Source organism: Pristiophorus japonicus, chromosome 7 (assembly GCF_044704955.1).
Source record: "Pristiophorus japonicus isolate sPriJap1 chromosome 7, sPriJap1.hap1, whole genome shotgun sequence".
Classification (NCBI taxonomy): domain Eukaryota; kingdom Metazoa; phylum Chordata; class Chondrichthyes; family Pristiophoridae; genus Pristiophorus; species Pristiophorus japonicus.
Genome location: NC_091983.1, coordinates 222375067 through 222394818, shown reverse-complemented (window position 1 = coordinate 222394818; position 19752 = coordinate 222375067). Strand labels below are relative to the sequence as shown.

The window sequence follows — 19752 nt, the reverse complement described above, 5'->3', positions numbered from 1 at the left end:
AGAAGTGAAGTTGTAGTCCCTGGCACTCGGGGAATGGGTTTCGGGTTGGTCTCGTGATGGGGAGTCCAGGGCAGTGGAGGCCTACTTAGCTGTGGGACCCGAGAAGCAGGTGTGCTCCTCCTTGTCCTGCAAGCAAAGTTTTGAAAAAAAAAACAACATGCCTTATTTGGGCCTCTTCTGGCCATGGCTCCTCCTCCAGTTGTCTTCACCTGGCGGGAAAGTAACCAGTTCAAATAGCAGTCTGGTCCCGATGATGTCATTGGACCCCGATCGCGCGCGCGACACACACACAACTAGAGGGGAAATGAGCCTTCACATACAGGGTTGTTAAAATCTGGAACGCATTACCTGAAAGTGTGGTGGAATCAGATTCCATAGTAACTTTCAAAAGGCAATTGTACTTGAGGTCCAATTTGCTGGGTTATGGGGCAAAAGCTAAGGTGAGAGATTAAATTGAAGTTCTTTCAAAGAGTCAACACTGGTACAGCGGGCCGAATGGCCTTCTGTGCTGCAAGATTCTGTTGGTGAGTTAAGTCTCCCAGCTGATCACAATTACCTGCCCACTTAGTTCCTGCTGGTGGGCAGGGGTAAAATCACCCCAAATGTGTTCAAATTGGAAAAGTGTTGCTGAGGAGCTGGCCTCTTGTGTATCTACGCAGCTTTCTAACTTGAACCAGGGCACAAACTCAAAGCACACAAAAGTGGGGGTATGAAAATTAGTGGGGCGGGGGGGAAGAAAATACCCAGCCAGGTACACCTCAACTGTTGTCTTCACTGCCACTTAAAAGGCTGGTTAATATTCCTGCTTCCTCCATCTGAATGAGAAACAGATCTAGAATTGGGCGGCATAGCTAGATTTTACAATTGCACCTGCTTGAGAGTCCGCATTGTAAGTCGAGCATTGTCTTCAGTACTGAGGAGACCAAGCTTATTAACACTTTTTGACCTCGGTGATACCCACCTTATCTCCTTATATACAAGCATTGAGCTTTCCTCTGTTACAAACGGTCATGTCTTTAGCTTGATAATGGCCCATTCAATTTGTCTTATGACAAACCAGAAACTCAAGTGCAGAGTGTATGGCAAAAACTTTTGTACCTTGATGCATTTACATTTGGCCTTCCAATACTTATTGAGGCTCAAAGGTGAACAGTCACTGGGGTGAGGTACAAATGGGGAGTGGGGGGGCGGGTGTGACTGTTGCAAATGTAACTTCACAGTGTAAGTGACCACCTTTTAGGAGAAAATTGGAATAAGAATTTTGGCCACAATCTGATTAAATCGGACACTTTTCTTCGCCCTATAACCTGTTGAGTATATAAGCTTGTGTTGCATTTTTCTGGAAGATATTGCAACTGGTGCATATAGGAAATAGTTTGGTCAACATGGAATTTGAAAAAGAACGTGCTCATGTTCAATAGTAGAGATTTGTGGCTTAAGGAGTCATGGAATTGAGAATGAAAGTGCAAGGCAAAAGGGGGTGGTAATGGGACAAGTAAAGAAACAAAAAATGGGTCAAGAATAGCTGTAAATGGCAACAGCAGAATCATTGCCAGCATCTTCTGTCTGGGAAATATGGGAGCAGTGGTTATGATCTGAAAGTGTTGAACTCGATGTAAGGTTGTAAAGTGCCTAATTGAAGGAGCTTCATTCGAACAGTGTTGGAGGCTGAGGTCAGAGTGGGACAGATAATTAAAACGGCAAGCAACCGGAAGCTCGGGGTCATTCCTACGGACTGGTGTTCAGCAAAACTGGATTTGAACTTGGAGCAATCTCACTCTCGGAAACCGTAGGATAAATGGTGTACGAAATGGGCAGTAGGAGTGCTCTTGAGGTAAACTCTGGTTTACAAAAATTCTAAGTGTTTTACTCCTTCACAATACTGAGCACAGAATTCACCCCAACCCCAGTTGGAAAAGGTAACATCACAGCTTCATCTAATAGATGTCCAGCTCCAACCTTTGCTCTTATTTCTAAATTAGCTTCATTTACATGATTACTTCAAACTGCATTATCTATCTAGTAATATGCATTTGTTTGCATGCAGTGGCATGTGTCGATGTCCAGTGATCATTTTGAAGACTCTTTAATTGTGGCGTACACACAATACTCGAGCGTCATCAATAATAAGTGGACAGTTGAAGATAGTTCAGGAAACGAATGTCAATGTGGCAGACAGAGGTCAGTAGGCACCAAAGGAAAGGCTCTGCTAGGTAAACCATATCTGTACCAGTCAACTTTAAATTTCACTAATATATTGTCTGCTCTGCATAGTAGCCTGGCTTCCTTTGGAGGACTTCATATACCTCCATTTAAGGTACCTATTTAATCACTTATGGTCTCTAAACTGACATTTCTATAATATCCCTATTAAAACTCTCTCTCTCTCACTCACTCACACACACTTGACTGTAAATCTTTAGCCTCATAATTAAATTGGGATTGTTTTCTCTGCCAGTACTCGCCAATGATTGTATGTTTTTTGTAAAGTTATGACCTAAAATTGAACAGTTTCTCCCATGGGTTTTCTGTGTCGGGTTGTGAGGAATGGTGTCTTAAAATGGCAGCGATATTAAAGCTGAGAGAAAGGGGCAAACTGGTTGAGCATGTGCCGTAGTGAGGCTTTGCAGCATCCTTATCCCATAGCTGCTCCACGACGCAATCGAGGAGCAACTATAGAATTATAAAACACAGGTTCCAACTGATTCATTCTGTAATGGCACCAATCGTTAACAGACTTAACACCCCCACCACCACAAGATAGGGGTGGAGAAATAAAAGGGTTAATGCACCCAAATGCCACTTTAGTATTGAAAAGAAATGAGCAAAATAAAAGTTGGCTACTGAGGGGTCGGGTTCAAGTAAGTGAACCGTTTAACACTTGTCCATTCCTCTTGTGCCAAAAGAGAAGTGCAACTCCAGTTCCAAAGCTCGGATAGGGTTCTAGATCTCGCTAGCTCCAGTATCCGCCAAAAATATTTGGTCGTCATCCTCAACAGTGTTAGGAGTGCTCATCACCTCCTCCTCTGATGACTCTTCTTCCTCCATCCTGTGACTGCTGTCCCCCATGGCACCATACGATAGATGCTTGTTGAAGTGGCGGTGGCTGGGTTTGGTAATGGGCCCATGCAGGATTATTGGGAGGTAGGCCTGTAATGGTACAGATAGAAGTGGGGTCAAAGATCAGAAGATCAACTCGTTAAAAGTAGTGTGGGCTGACACTCTCCATTTGTAGCCCAGACTGCAAGTGGTGGAGGAGCTATTTGCTCATGAGGGTCATTGCAGATAGCAGAGGTGGGATCACTGCACAGAAAACTCTGACCAACTTCATCTCCTTTTGAGCTCTGGGAGATCGCCAATGACTACTCCTCTACTGGTGCTACCCCAACTGAGATCAGCACTGACCAGGGGATTGAGCCTGGGACTTTTCTGGGTAGTGTTGCTCAGAGATGTACAAGTACCCATTGGATTGGAGCAGAAGGGAGGAGAGTTACAATTGCATTTTTATCTGAAAGCCCTTGTGTTTTTTTCCCACTCTTGGACACTTTACTCCACTCCTCAGCTAAAGGCAGCAATGCCTTCAGTGGGGAAGCTTTGCACAGATATTGGGCCTTCTGCAAGTGGCCCATTAGTCATTTGGGATTCTTGCTGGGCTGTTTATACTGCAGGGACCACCAGAGTTCAGGCTGATGCTATCCTCTCCCATACCTGTGCATGTTCCAGCACCAAAAAAGGGGTATTTAGGCTTGGAGCTCCCCAGATAATCAGGGGCTGAGCAAACCTAACTAGTCTCCCATACTTATACAAGGGCGGCGATCGCCTCACACACGGAGCGAACTTGGGGGGGGCAGGTGATTCTAACAAAGTGAGAGTGGAACAGGGAGGGCCTCGCAGAGAACTGCAAGCCAGTCTCCAACTTCCAGCAAGACTCATTTATTTAACGGGCAAGTGTGGGACAAAAACAGAAACTGCTTGAACTACTCAACATGTCAAGTGGCATCTGTGGAGAGAACAGACAAGATACCGTTTCAGGTGTGGACCCTTCCTCAGTTTGAATAAATGATCCTGGAACATTAACTTGTCCATTCTCTCTGCTTAATGTTGGCAGCACTTTCTATTCGTGCTTCAGATTTCCAGCACCAGCAGTATTTTTGGATTTTGTTGTGGGAACATTATGGACATGAGTTTTGAAAGCATTTGCAAGGTCCTCTCTTCACTCTCCCCCACCGACAGAATGGGGCGAAGACATTGAGCTTATTCTTTGTAAATATACTAATTGATAACCAGTCCAGGAGGCAAGTGGGAGAATATCGATGGAATTCGATCTCTAGCATACATCGCCTAATGGAAGCGGTCTGCAGGTTCATTGTTGAACGGCAAGTTGTGCCCAAGAATGTTTCATCCACCTGCAATGGTCAAGACATCGAGTAAATGCTATCTGGATTTAAACACTGGGTGCTTGACTGATTGAGCTCCCTCTGTGCTCCCATTGGTATTCATCAAACAAGGCCGGGCAACACAGTGGTACTGGAGTCCCAAGAAACATTCATGGCAGTGTCTGTTTAATAATGTACATCTTAGATTCTTAATACGACTAGAGCGATCCAACCATTTGCCCAAATAGGTGTTAGACTCGTGAAGATGGAGTTGTTGCAACAAAAAAAAAACTCACTAGCCTGTACATAGTCACTTGTGTGGGTTAAATACACGCTGCTGTGTTACTTACTTTGGAGTGCCAGGCAGGTTCTGCCATTTCACCTTCAGTCTCTTCAGTTGGCAATTCCATAGCCTATGGGGGGAAAAGGATAGACGCTCCAATCAGTCATCTTTCTCCAGCAGTAAATCTCAGATCAGTGCCACATTGACGAGACCTTAATTGTAAATACAAACAAGTGGGACTGTCGTCTGGTTTTAGGCCCCACAACCCTTCTGAAAACCTTGGTTACACCTATGCCATAAGGATCCTGGAGCACTAATATTAAAACGGCAGTGTCTGCCTGTGTGAATAAATCACGCACACGTCCAGTACACAAGTAACAGTACAGATTAATGCTAGCTCGGCTGGAGAGGGGGGAAAGAGAGTAGATCAGGAACCTGCTGTGGTGGATAGAAGCTTGCGTCTGTAGCTGGCAGAAGATGGCTGATAGCAACGACAAATAAATCAACCACTCTCCTGGCCACAGTTCGTCAAACCTCCTCTGCTACTTCTGCCTGCCCCATTTCCACCAGTATAAAGAGTCATCATCATAGGCAGTCCCTCAGAGTCAAGGAAGACTTGCTTCCACTCTAAAAATGAGTTCTCGGGTGGCTGTACAGTTCAATGCAGGAATTACAGTCTCTGTCACAGGTGGGGCAGACACTGGGTGGGGAGTCTGGTTTGCTGCACGTTCCTTCCGCTGTCTGCGTTTGATTTCTGCAAGCTCTGTGTCGAGACTCGAGGTGCTCAGCGCCCTCCCCGATGCTCTTCCTCCACTTAGGGTGGTCTTGGGTCAGGGATTCCAGGTGCCGGTGGGGATGTTGCACTTTCAAGGACACCCTCAAAACCTCCTTGCTAAACGTTTTCTCACTTGCCGTGTAGGAGTTCCGAGTAGAGCACTTGCTTTGGGAGTCTCATGTCGAGCATCCGAGCAATGTGGCCCGCCCAGCAGAGCTGGTCGAGCGTGGTCAGTGCTTCGATGCTGGGGATATTGGCCTGAGCGAGAACACTGACGGTACGTCTATCCTCCCAGTGGATTTGCAGGATCTTGCGGAGGCAATGCTGGTCTTCTCTAGCGCTGAGATGTCTGCTGTACGATGTCTGCTGTACATCGTCCACGTTTCTGAGCCATATCGGAGGGCATGAACTGGGCAGCCAGATGGAGAATTCCTGCAAGTCAGAGGGACTCCCCATGGACCTGGGTTGACTCGCGCACAGAAGTAGCTTCCACCAGAGCCCAGACACGGCACAACCCGAGGCTGAAGCACAGCTGAGGTTTGTGGGATTGCCGCCGGCACAGCCCTACACCCACCCTCAAATACTCAGGCAGTAGGATCACGCTGCAGGTTAGTGTCCAGGGGATGTTCCTTCACTTACCTTCGGCTTAACCGTGAAATACTTGAAGTAGCCGAGGCAGCTGGAAAAGATGCCAATGATGATGGTGAGCACCAGCACGATCAGGGTGAAAATAGACGTGGACGCGAGCAATCCTAAACGGGAGGGAGAGAGAGGAGTAAAACTGTAAGAGAGACCAACAGAGCCAGGGAGTGGGGTGGGGGAAAGAAGATCTACAGATAATATAACAACCAATGAGGAATTGGAGAGGGTCTACAAACTTAATGAAGCAACCAATGAGGAACTGTGGGTGGGAAGGATATCAACTGCTACAGTTCTGTTTGATTCTCTTTCTCCCCCTCCCAGAGCTCGGTCATTTTAACCTAGCAACCCCCCCTGCCTGATTTTACTTCTCTGCACTCATTTCATTTATCGGCCAACTCCGAGGTCGGCCCGACAATGGTGGCCACGGTTTCGGCCGGGCTGCCAACAGGTACCCCCTCTTGGGTGCCAGGCCACTGGCCTGGCTGAAACCCTCCCTGGTGGCCCAGTGGGCCTAACTAAACTACATGCAGAGCTCGCAGCGGCCCTCCCCTTTAACTGAAGGGGAGGGATGTTGTGACGCATCAGCGCGATGCATCACGTCCACGCCGCACTGACGACTCCGAGCGACGGCCAACCCGCTCCACTGGCACTTGTGCTCTGGAGCTCATCCCTCCCGAAAAAAAAGACGTGAAAATCGCACGATTCTCCGCCCCATGGATTGAGGCGGAGAAAAGTCTTAACGGTAGGTGCTTCTACTGTTAGTCGGGGGGGTAATTTCGGCCCCTAGTGTCCTTCCACAAACACTTCAAGATTACAAGATATTCACGGACAAGGAAGGTGCATATCGGCCCATCTCAGTTCATCCAGCCAGAAACAGCCTATCCAGCGATACCCACTACCCACTCTCTTTCCCCGCATCCCCATTTGTGGGAAGGTGGACACATGTCAGTTGAGGACCGGATCAGCTGCAATGCCCTCTGTTGAGCAGCTCACCCTCACACACTATGAATGCCCACTTGGACGAGGTAACTAGTCTCCGTGAAACCGTACCCCAGTAAAGAGGGCATGCAGGAGATGGGAAAGTAGGGGCGATAAAGGAAAAAGTACCACGTTGATTGCTCTCAGCCCTGCATTAAAATTGTAGGACAGATAAATTTTACTGGTGCAGTGGGAAATCGGGCATTTTCCTTTACAGGTGTGACTAAAAGCCCTGAAACAAATGGGACCACAGTATTTTGGGATCAGTGAGATGTGTGAACCAATAATTTAATTTTTTTTAAACTCTTAGTTGTACATCACACACCTGCAACTCTATGGAATGGCTGGTCAACTGTAGTAGCATCATTCCTGCTATACTGGGGTGACCAAGCACATCGGGGAAGAGTGTAGCTCGGTGCTTTCAGGACAGGCCGTGCGAGGGTTTGGTGTGAGAGGCTGCTGTGTTGCCACACGAGAGGAGAAACGGACTTACCACCTCGCAGTACGGAGAAGAACAGCAGCCAGAAGAGGCAGATGATGGGCGCGGCCAGAGCCTGTTTGACGACGGAGGCGTGCATCTGCTCGTTGAGCTGGGCGGGCAGGTAGGCGTAATACAGGTTGTACCTGTCCACCAGGTGCTTCAGCAGTATGTAAATCAGGCCTACGGTTCAATAAGGAAAACTATGACAAAGCCGAACACTGGCGGTCTCGCCCAACACAGCCTTCAGCCACCGATCCTCACCTGGCCAGCCCCAAGGTTGAACTCACTCAGCAACTTCGTGGTTTCTCTGCCCCTACCCACACACACCCAACCCCACTTTCCTGCCGACTCTGGCCATTGACAATTCCACTTTCCAGTACTTCAACTATAAGCCGAGACAGTGAAAGTCAGCAGCATATTTAATCATAGGGGCATTATAGCGGAGTCTAAACGCCTCTTCAGCTGACAAACCCCACATATACAGCACTCACACATATACTCAGCACGTGCACAGCACATGCTCACATATACACACACACAGACACACTTTCCAGCAGGAATACTGGATTGCAAACAGGAATCTGAACCCTGCCTGACTTTGTTTTCCAACCCTACCCTGATCCAGATCACTAAGGACAACTGTAGCCCAGCAGAAGGCAGGCATTGATCCTGGGATCTTCCTAGTTTAAATAGACGCCAGGCACCATTTAACAAGAGATCCGCCAGGGGAGCAGGTTGCAGCATTTAGCACACACATGATGTGCAGTGGTGGAAAGGATATCACGGAGAAGGCCAAACCGGCCCACATGATTACACTTTCCATCGGGAGCACTGGGAAATCTGGCGGACTCTCTTGCTTTCCTCCTGTCTAGCCCAGGGATGTGACCTTCGTGGCTCAGTGGGTAACCCGCTCGCCCCTGAATTAGAAGGTCGTGGGCTCAAGCCCCCCCCCCCCCCCCTCCAGGGACTTGAACACATAATCCATTCAGACACTCCGGTGCAGTACTGAGGTAGTCTTAGGCAGTCTCCCGGAGTCGAGGGTGACTTGCTTCCACACTAAAATGAGTTCTAAGGTGACTGATGAGACCAATGCGGGATCTACAGTCTATGTCACAGGTGTGGCAGACTGGTTAGAGGGACGGGTGGATGGGGTGCTTGATTTGTAATACGCTCCTTCCGCTGCTTGTGCTTGGCTTCCACGTGCTCCTGACGAAGGGAGTGCTGCACTGTCTGAGGTAACATCTTTTGGGAAGAGATGTTAAACCGAGGCTCTTGCCCCCTCAGGTGAATGTACACAGTCTTATGACACTATTTCAAAGAGGAGTTCTCCCCACTGGCGAACATTTATCCCTCAACAAACATCACTAGAATAGATTATCTGGTCATTTTATCTCTGTGGGAGCTTGCTGTGCACAAATTGGCTGCCACGTCTCCCTGTGTTACAACAGTGACTACACTTCAAAAATACTTCATTGGCTGTGAAGCTCTTTGGGATGTTCCAAGGTTATAAAAAAGTTATTTCGTCGTCTTCTTGCAGTGATAGAATTAATACTTTGCATAGAACAGTCAGCAAGTCCTTACCGAAGGGAACAATGATGGGACAGGTGATGCTGTAAGCTACCACCACCGTGAAGATACACAACATCCATGCGTAATTCACTCCAAACTCAAACTCGAATGCTTGTTGCTAAAAGACAATGAAATGTACATCAATTACTCTCGAGCGACATTCCATAAGAAATAGGAGCAGGAGTAGACCATTTGGCCCTCGAGCCTGCTCCGCCATTTAATAAGATCATGGCTGATCTGATCATGGACTCGGCCTCCACTTCCCCATAACCCTTTATTCCCTTACCGCTCAAAAATCTGTCTATCTCCACCTTAAATATATTCAATGTCCCAGCCTGCACAGCTCTCTGGGGCAGTAATTTCCACAGATTTACAACCCCCAGAGATGAAATTACTCCTCATCTCAGTTTTAAATGGATGCCCCCTTATTCTGAGACTATGCCCCCTAGTTTTAGTTTCCCTCATGAGTGGAAATATCCTCTCTGCATTCATCTCGTCCAGCCCTCTCATTATCTTGCATGTTTCGATAAGATCACACCTCATTCTTCTGAACGCCAATGAGTATAGGCTCAACCTATCTTCATAAGTCAACCCCCTCATCTCTGGAATCAACCTAGTGAACCTTCTCCAAACAGCATCCAATGTAAATATATCCTTCCTTAAATACGGAGACCAAAACTGTACGCAGTAGTCCAGATGTGGCCTCACCAATACCCTGTACAGTCGTAGCAGGGCTTCTCTGCTTTTATACTCCATCCCCCTCGCAATAAAGGCCAACATTCCATTTGCCTTCCTGATCACTTGCTGTACCTGCATACTAATTTTGTGTTTCTTGCACAAGGACCCACAGGTCCCTCTGTACTGCAGCACGTTGCAATTTTTCTCCATTTAAATTATAATCTGCTTTTCTATTTTTTCTGTCAGTGGATAACCTTACATTTTCCTACATTATACTCCATCTGCCAAATTTTTGCCTACTCATTTAGCCTGTCTATAATCCCTTTGCAGATTTTTTGTGTCCTCACAATTTGCTTTCCCACCCATCTTTGTGTCATCAGCAAACTTGGTTACATTACACTCGGTCCCTTCGTCCAAGTCATTAATATAGATTGTAAATAGTTGAGGACCCAGCACGGATCCCTGTGGCACCCCACTAGTTACCGTTTGCCAACCCGAAAATGACTCATTTATCCCGACACTCTTTTCTGTTAGTTAGCCAATCCTCATTCCATGCTAATAATATATTACCCCCAACCCCATGAACTTTTGTGCAGTAACCTTTTATGTGGCATCTTATCGAAAGATTTCCAGAAATCCAAATACACCACATCCACTGGTTCCCCCTTATCCACCCTGCTCGTTATATCCTCAAAGAACTCCAGCAAATTTGTCAAACATGATTTCCCTTTCATAAAACCATGCTGAATCTGCTTGATTGAATTATACTTTTCCAAATGTCCTGCTACTGCTTCCTTGCTGATTGACTCCAGCATGTTCCCACCGATGGTAGGCTATGGTCTATAGTTTCCTGCTTTCTGTCTGCCTCCTTTTTTTTTTAAAAAACAGGAGCGTTACACTTGCAGCTTTCCGATTACTCTCACCTCATCCATTCATCATAGCAACCGAATCCCGCAGGGACTGAATCCTCAACAAACTAAATACTTCTTTAATGCAGTTTCCAGGTTTATTAAGCCTCCGTGTAGGTTAAAACCATAGGTGGTGTGATTAAAGTATCTTGTTAGATGGGAACCTTGTGGAGCATACATGGATGCTACAGCAGACAAACATGCCATTTGGTCCAACTGGTTTATGTTTATGCTCCACATGATCCTCCTCCCACCCCAACATTCCTCCAAGCAACATCACTACAACTAGATTAACTATATCTCATCGCTGTTTGTGGAACCTTGCTGTGCGCCAATTGGATACTGCATTCACCTACACAAGTCACAGCACTTCAAAGTAATTTATTGTAAGTTCTGAGAAACATGAAACACTATATACTAGTTTTTTTTTACCTTAACCGAGAGTGCTTGATGGTGATTTTGGAGTCTAGATATCCCAATTTTGGTGAAGATTACACCAGAATAGATGACAGATTTTAAGACTAGCTCAATCTATCCATTTCTATAATGCTCAGTTTTCATTAGTTTAGCTGCAGGTTCGGACTGGTACAGGGAGCACGCCAGTGAAAGTTCACAAGGATGGGTGGGGGGGGGGGGGGGGGCGGCGGCGGCCTATCAAAAGGGGAGCATCAGAATAGACTGACACAAAATTCTGAAAGCTTTGAGAGCCTCAGAAATCAGCACAAGCCCAGTTGCCGAGGCTGAAAATGTTCCTGCTAAACTGCGTGGCCGCGCAGTGGTCTGGAGGTCCCGTGCAAGCCACTCATCGGCTTTTACATGGAAGAAACTGCCCATGCCCGGAAATTTGAATGGGCCGCCAGTTAAAGGGACCGTGCACGAGGAAAAAAAAAAAGAGGGCACATTGGTCCACGGTGCAGGATATTGGACAAGTGATAGGGCTGACCAGCACCTGAACTCCCTGTCTGGCAGCTGCTGAACTGGAGGCCCCATCCTCTCTTACACCCTGTGCTCTGGATTACTCGGCTCGAGGGCCTGAATGGCCTATTCCTGTTCCTGCGTTCCACGTAGAGACTGTGTCCCGACAGAATGAAGCCCGGTCATTGTCAAACCCACACAGCAGACCACCACCCACCTGTGTAACGATTTTTCTCTCGGCTGCCGATTTGGCCATCAGCATTCTGATGGTGTATTGCAGCAGGTTGGGGAGACGCAGAAGAGCCATTGAGTTCCCGATGAAAGCAGACGCGATGATGTAGTTCACAAAGAAGGCGCCCTGATCAGGGAGAAACACGCACCTGGAAACAAAATAAGACGGCAGCATCTAGCGGAGAGCTACAGTCAATCTGTCCTGTGACGGAGCACCACCGGCAACAGCGACCATTACTGATGCTGCATGAGTTTTAAACAATAGGCTGCCTTTCCTCTCATGCAAACACCATGTTTGTTGGGGTGGTGTTACTAGCGGCCACTGGTGGGGCCAAACACACTAGTCACTCCGGAAGAGCACTCCGCCCAGAAACCCATCCTTCTCTCTTCTCACCCACCTCTCTCCCCTTTCTCCCCCCTCCCCCACCCCACTCAGAAACCCATACTTCTGTCTTCTCACCCCTCCCCCCACCATAGATAACTTCTCTGTCGTACATCCCTATCCAAAATCCATCCCTCAAATTTCCCATAAACTCATTCTTGTGTGTACACTGTGTATATCAACCCTTGCCTCATCCATCCCATGTGTACACACCACACACAAGCCCATTCCTTACCTGGGTGTCATGGTACATCAGTCATTGAAAGTTGGCATGCAGGTACAGCAGGTGGTGAAGAAGGCAAATGGCATGTTGGCCTTCATAGCGAGAGGATTTGAGTATAGGAACAGGGAGGTCTTACTACAGTTGTACAGGGCCTTGGTGAAGCCACACCTTGAATATTGTGTACAGTTTTGGTCTCCTAATCTGAGGAAGGACATTCTTGCTATTGAGGGAGTGCAGCGAAGGTTCACCAGACTGATTCCTGGGAAACTGGATCAACCGGGCCTGTATTCACTGGAATTTAGAAGAATGAGAGGGGATCTCTTAGAAACATATAAAATTCTGATGGGATTGGACAGGTTAGATGCAGGAAGAATGTTCCCGATGTTGGGGAAGTCCAGAACCAGGGGTCACAGTCTAAGGATAAGGGGTAAGCCATTTAGGACCGAGATGAGGAGAAACTTCTTCACTCAGAGAATTGTGAACCTGTGGAATTTTCTACCGCAGAGAGTTGTTGAGGCCACTTTGTTCGATATATTCAAGAGGGAGTTAGATGTGGCCCTTATGGAGAGAAAGCAGGAATGAGGTACTAAAATTGCATGATCAGCCATGATCATATTGAATGGCGGTGCAGGCTCGAAGGGCCGAATGGCCTACTCCTACATCTATTTTCTATGTTTCTTACGCATCCCCCCCCATAAAACCATGTCTCAAATATGGCCCACCCATTTATCAATCCTTCAAACTCACCCTCCTCATAAACCTACTAGAACCTATCACACAGACACACACACCTGCCAAAATAAATCCACTCTCTTACATTTCCCATTAATTCATCCTTCATGCACACACAACTCACAGCAAGCACAGACACACATTAACCCATGCCTCATCCCTCATCCATCTCATGCACACGCACCAGAAACAAACCTATCCCTTTACCATTTCCCCCCCTCCAAAAAAAAAAACAGGTCCAAAACAGGCCCTACCCAATTGTCCATCCTTTAAACTCTTCTCCCACACCCCGCCCTGCCCCCTCAACCTACTCAATCCCATTACACACACCCAAACTGCCCCATAAACCTATCCCTTTCAAAGTGAATCCCAAATTCCTGCTCTATTGGGACAGCCTCAAGAGCATGATACTCACTCAAATCTAACCTTGGCTCGCTCCAGGAAACTCTTGTCAAACAGCCAGCGAAAGAAGACATCTATACTGTAACAGAGAGAGGTGCAGAGTGTGACTCAGTTAAACAGAGTTATGTCGTGCGATAGTACAGAATCAATAAAAGTTTGAGAGCATTGAGTCAGGAGGGAAATTTAAAAGGACTCGATTCGTACTATTCAGGGAGAAACGTTAATGGGAGACCTCACTGAAATTTATAAAATGCTAAATCCTGGAGATTACAATAAGATCAGAAATATACATTAGTGAGAAAACAATCTAGATCAGATACTAGTTTAAGCTTCATTACGCAAAGGGTTTAGAGCATCTGGAGTAATTTACTAGGCAGAGACACAGACGTGGTGTTTAGAACACAGTTGGATAGTAGATCAGGAGAGTTAGAATACTGGAAGATGAACAAGATAAAATAAAGAAAGAACTTGTATTTATATAGCATCTTTCACAACCTCAGGATAACAACTTATATTTATATAGCGCCTTTAACAAAGTAAAACATCCCAAGGCGCTTCACAGGAGTATAATAAGACAAGAAATTAGAGATGAGAGGAAGGTTTTAAGGAGCTTTTTAAAGGAAGAAAGAAGGCGGAGAGGTTTAGGGAGGGAGTTCCAGAGCTTAGAGCCGAAACAGCTGAAGGCACAGCCACTGATGGTTGAGCGATGGATACTCAAGAGGGAAGAATTAGAGTAGCGCAGATATTTCGGGGGGGTTGTGGGGCTGAAGGAGATTCATCATTATAGGCAGTCCCTTGGAATCGAGGAAGACTTGCTTCCACTCTTAAAATGAGTTCTTAGGTGGCTGAACAGTCCAATACGAGAGCCACAGGGTAAGGGAGGGTGGGACAGGTTTGCCGCATGTTCCTTCTGCTGCCTGTGCTTGGTTTCTGCATGCTCTCGGCGATGAGACTCAAGGCGCTCAGCGCCCTCCCAGATGCATTTCCTCTACTTAGGGCGGTCTTTGGCCAGGGACTCCCAGGTATCAGTGGGGATGTTGCATTTTATCAGGGAGGCTTTGAGGGTGTCCTTGTAACGTTTCCTCTGTCCAACTTTGGCTCGTTTGCCGTGAAGGAGTTCAGAGTAGAGCGCTTGCTTTGGGAGTCTCGTGTCTGGCATGCGAACAATGTGGCCTGCCCAGCGGAGCTGATCAAGTGTGGTCAGTGCTTCAATGCTGGGGATGTTGGTGCATCTGTCCTCCCAGGGGATTTGTAGGATCTTGCGGAGGCATTGTTGATGGTATTTCTCTAGCAAGTTGAGGTGTCTACTGTACATAGTCCATGTCTCTGAGCCATACAGGAGGACGGATATTACTATGGCCCTGTAGACCATGAGCTTGGTGGTAGATTTGAGGGCCTGGTCTTCGAACGCACTTTTCCTCAGGCGGCCGAAGGCTGCGCTGGCGCACTGAAGGCGATGTTGAGGGATTTGAAAACCAGGATAAGAATTTTGAAATTGAGCAGTTGCTTAACCAGGAGGCAATGTATGTCAGCGAGCACAGGAGTGATGGGTGAACGGGACTTGGTGCGAGTTAGGACACGGGCAGCCGATATTTGAATGACCTCAAGTTTACTTAAGGTAGAATGTCGGAGGCCAGCCAGGAGTGTGTTCGAATAGTCAAGTCAGGACATCCGAAAGTGCTTCACAGCCAATGAAGTACTTTTTGAAGTGTAGTCACTGTTGTAAAGTAGGAAATGCAGCAGCCAATTTGTACAGCAAGCTCCCACAAACAACAATAAGATAAATGTTCTGAGATAATTGTATGTTTTAGTGATGTTGGTTGAGCGATAAATATTGGCCAGGACACCGGGGAGAACGCCCCTGCTCTTTGTCAAAGTAGTGCTGTGGGATCCTTTACATCCACCTGAGAGGGCAGACGGTGCCTCAGTTTAACATCCGAAAGACGGCACCTCTGAAAGTGTAGCACTCCCTCAGTACCTGTTCTGGGAGTGTGGGCCTAAATTATGTGCTCGAGTGGAGTGGAGTGGGACTTATACCCACGACCTTCTGACCCGAAGCTAAAGCTGACCCAAAGCGGGGTCACCAACAGGGCAGATGTGGGAAGATGCAGTGGACCAGTTTTCAGAAAGAAGACAAAGGGGAAATCGGAAAAGAATATTTCCATTTCTGTACTAATTTTTCATTTCTCTCAAATATCCCAATACGCTTCACATGCAATTCAGTACTTTATTATTAAGAAGATAAATAGGACAAAGAGTTTGAGTTTGTAATTTCGAATTAAAACATTTTTTAATCTGGAAATAAAATGTTAATACCAAGTAAAAGTGACCATGAAGCTGTCAAATTGTCATTAAAACATAACTGGTTCGCTAATGTCCTTTAGAAATGGAAACCTGCCATCCTTACTCAGTCTCGCCTATGTGATACTCAAGTCCCACACCAACATGGTTGACTCTTGACTGGCCTCTGCTGGCAACTCGGTGTATCAAACCGCTTCGGGAACTAGGGGTGGACAACAAATACTGGCATTGCCCGTATGCGGAGAATAACTTTTTTTAAGTTATCTTTGGTGCTCAGAACTAAGAATCTTTACCTTGTGAGGCCCAGTGATGGCAGTATCAGCACCATTATAATGAGGAAACTGTAGAGTTTGTGCATTATGATACGGTTTTCTGCAGACCTGTGGGAAACAAGAATTTCAAAAAGATGGATAGACAATTACAGAAAGTGAGCGAATCTCAACAGCTGTCATTGCCCCATGTTTCAACTAGGCCTTAGAGTTAAGTTCGACTTGATCCAGTTTTCTTACAGATGAAGTCAATGGATCAAGGATTTGCAAAATATTTTGGCAAGGTGTTCCACGAGAGACTGCGTGCTAAAATTAAGTCCCACGGTATCAAGGGGGAATATTGTGAGATGTACTGCAAATTGGCTAAAGGATTGTACACACAAGGTTGTTTCCCAATGGGGTCTGGTCACCAGTGGGATGCCCCACGGTCCCACGCAGAGTCCCTTCCTGTTAATGATCAGAAGCAAAACGTAGATAGTGCAGTATTTAAATTTACAGATGAGAAAGTGTGCAGTCGAGTCAGACTTGGGAGCTCATTCAATAGTTAAAATCATTACAGGGCATCGGGAACATCCAAGCTGGTAGATTGTTTCAGGTGAGGGTCTGCTCAGAACCATTTCAATCGAAGGAGTGAAGGTGAATGTGTGGAAGATTCATCTTTCTGAGGTGATCGACCTGTGGAACGGCAAACCGGAGAGGTAGCGAGGACTGATTCCTTTTAGTCCTTCAAGGCGGCACTAGACACATTTTTGGAAAATTGCAAGATCACAGCAGAAGGAAGATGATATTTTGGATGATACCCAATAGGTGGGGCTTGCGAGATCACCTTTGAGAGGTCAGAAAGGAATTTTTGATATAAATTTCTTGAATTTGCTAAGGGTCTCTATTTTTAGCCTCTCAGGAAGTGGGAGGGGGGTGGGAAGATGGGGATACGGGAGTCAGTTCAGTACGTTGAATGAGTGCATATGTAGCTGATATCCTTTTATTCTCCAGAGTACATAATAGATTCATAAAATGATGACGAAGGGAATGGATCGTGTTTGAGTTGAGAGTTTGCTGCAATAGGTTAGGACGGACCAGGGGTTGTATAAGGCCAGATCGAGGTTAGACATCAGGAGGTGGTTCATTCCCAGAGAATAGCGGACCTGTGGAACAGGCTGACATCTCGTGCAGTGGACGCTGATTCACTGAATTCCTTCAAAGGAAAGCTAGACCTGTTTCTGGCTGCGGTGGAGATTACCTCTTACAGAAGGTAAGTACGGCAGGGAATTCAGAGCCAGAGTGATCTCCTGGGCTAGTTTCCATCACCTAAGGGAGTTGGAGAGGAATTTCCCAGATTTTTCCCAAAGTGGCGTAGATTTTTAATCTTTTTTTCACCTCTCCCAGGAGACCCAGGTGGTTGTGGGTGGGCTAGGAATTGTATACATTGTGATGCACAAAGTATCACAAGTTGTATAGGATAGGCTAATGGACCAGAAGGTCTTTCCCTTTCCGTCAATGTTCGTATGTCACTGAGTTAGATTCTGATCGTTCCAATTGATGAAATAATGAAAGATAGGAATTGAACAACACAGGTAAATCAATCACTTAACTAACCCAAGCCCTCAATAAATCACTAGTGGCATTGGCCCGGGCTCCCTGATGAGGTATTTTTGAATTGAACCACACAGGTCAAGTAGGTTCCTGCTTTGACCTTGGATCTGTGCTAAATTAGCTGATCTCGGGCACCAGTTAAGGGTGCTACAAATTTTCCACAGTGGCCCGCGAAGTCGACAAAACTAACGGCTAGCAGTCGTCCCTCTGTAAAATGTGTGTGTGTGCAAGATGAGGTCAAGATCTGCTTCATAAGGACACAAGAAATAAGAGCAGGAGTAGGCCATTCGGCCCCTTGAGCATGCTCTGCCATTTAATAAGATCATGGCTGATCTGATCATGGACTCGGCTCCACTTCCCTGCCCGCTCCCCATAACCCTTTACTCCCTTATCGCTCAAAAATCTGTCTCTCTCTACCTTAAATATATTCAATGACCCAGCCTCCACAGCTCTCTGGGGCAGAGGATTCCATAGATTTACAACCCTCGGAGAAGAAATTCATCCTCATCTCTGTTTTAAGTGGGCAGCCCCTTATTCTGAGACTATGTCCCCTAGTTTTAGTTTCCCCTATGAGTGGAAATATCCTCTCTGCATCCACCCTGTCGAGTCCCCTCATTATCTTACATGTTTCGATAAGATCACCTCTCATTCTTCTGAACTCCAAGCTATCTTCATAAGTCAACCCCCTCATCTTCGGAATCAACCAAGTGAACCTTCTCTGAACTGTCCCCAATGAAAGTATATCCTTCCTTAAATACGGAGACCAAAACTGTATGCAGTACTCCAGGTGTGGCCTCACCAATACCCTGTACAGTTGTAGCAGGACTTCTCTGATTTTATACTCTATCCCCCTTGCAATAAAGGCCAACATTCCATTTGCCTTCCTGATCACTTGCTGTACCTGCATACTAACTTTTTGTGTTTCATGCACAAGGACCCCCAGGTCCCTCTGTACTGCAGCACTTTGCAATTTTTCTCCATTTAGATTATAATTTGCTTTTCTATTTTTTCTGCCAAAGTGGATAACCTCACATTTGCCCACATTGTACTCCACCTGCCAAATTTTTGCTTCAATACAAAAGCCCCTCTTTGGATTTCCCAGAGTGCACTGTTTCTGGCCAGGCCCAGGCATGCCCACCAATTATACATGTGCACCCTCAGGCACAGGCTCTCTCGCTCCTCCCTCTCCTCTCCTCTCCTCCCCTGCCACCCACCCACCCTCGGTACAGTCTAGTACCTGCAAAGAGGCAGACAGCTGTCCTCCAAGATTGGGGCTTCCAGCTGTTGGAGATCAGCATCCATTGGACTGCCATAAAACATTTGAGATAAAGCAACAAAACTGATTAAACCTACCTGAAAATCCTACCGCTCCCATCAGGCTCCCTGACAACCTTCCAGTCAGCAAGGTTCTGGGTGGGGGGAGCGGAGAGGAGAGGAGGAGGTGGAGGTTAGACCCTAGCACCGTGTTTCACTAGGCACCACGATGCCCAGTGAGCATTCTGCCAAGCAAATGAGACAGGTGGTCAGGGACACCCCTCCCACCTCATCAGCATGACCACAATGGGACACTCCAAAGCACTATACAGCCAATAAAGTACTTTTTAAATTGTAGTCACTGTTGTAATGTGGGAAACACAACACTCAAATTGCGCACAGCAAACTCCCATAAACAGCAATGTGATAAATGACAAGATCATCTGTTTTAGTGATTTTGGTTGAGGGATAAATATTGGTCGAGACACCGGGGAGAACTCCCCCGCTCTTCTCCGAAATAGTGCCCTGACATCCTTTACATCCACCTGAGAGAGCAGAAGGGACAGAAGGCCAAGTCACTGAATATATTTAAAAGGGAGATAGAAAGATTTCTAGACATAAAAGACAACAAGGTGTATGGGGGAAAAAGCAGGAATGTGGTGTTGAGAGAGAGGATCAGCCATGATCATATTGAATGGCGGTGCAGACTCGAAGGGCTGAATGACCTACTACTGCTCCTATTTTCTATGTTTCTATGACC

At 46.6% G+C, this 19752-nt stretch overlaps 1 protein-coding gene across 1 annotated transcript in view; it reads right to left on the bottom strand.

The window, feature by feature from the left end:
- Positions 1 to 2048: 2048 nt before the first annotated feature.
- The window catches only part of LOC139266942 (CSC1-like protein 2), an 83081-nt gene continuing 65377 nt past the window's right edge, over positions 2049 to 19752 (bottom strand). The window contains exons 16-23 of the mRNA XM_070884579.1: positions 16170 to 16256; positions 13589 to 13654; positions 11823 to 11985; positions 9117 to 9222; positions 7548 to 7715; positions 6074 to 6186; positions 4727 to 4789; positions 2049 to 3150 (exon numbers count right to left, since the gene is read on the bottom strand). Coding sequence (XP_070740680.1) covers positions 2944 to 3150; positions 4727 to 4789; positions 6074 to 6186; positions 7548 to 7715; positions 9117 to 9222; positions 11823 to 11985; positions 13589 to 13654; positions 16170 to 16256 — 973 coding nt within the window. The 3' untranslated portion in view covers positions 2049 to 2943. The remainder of the gene's footprint in view (positions 3151 to 4726; positions 4790 to 6073; positions 6187 to 7547; positions 7716 to 9116; positions 9223 to 11822; positions 11986 to 13588; positions 13655 to 16169; positions 16257 to 19752) is intronic.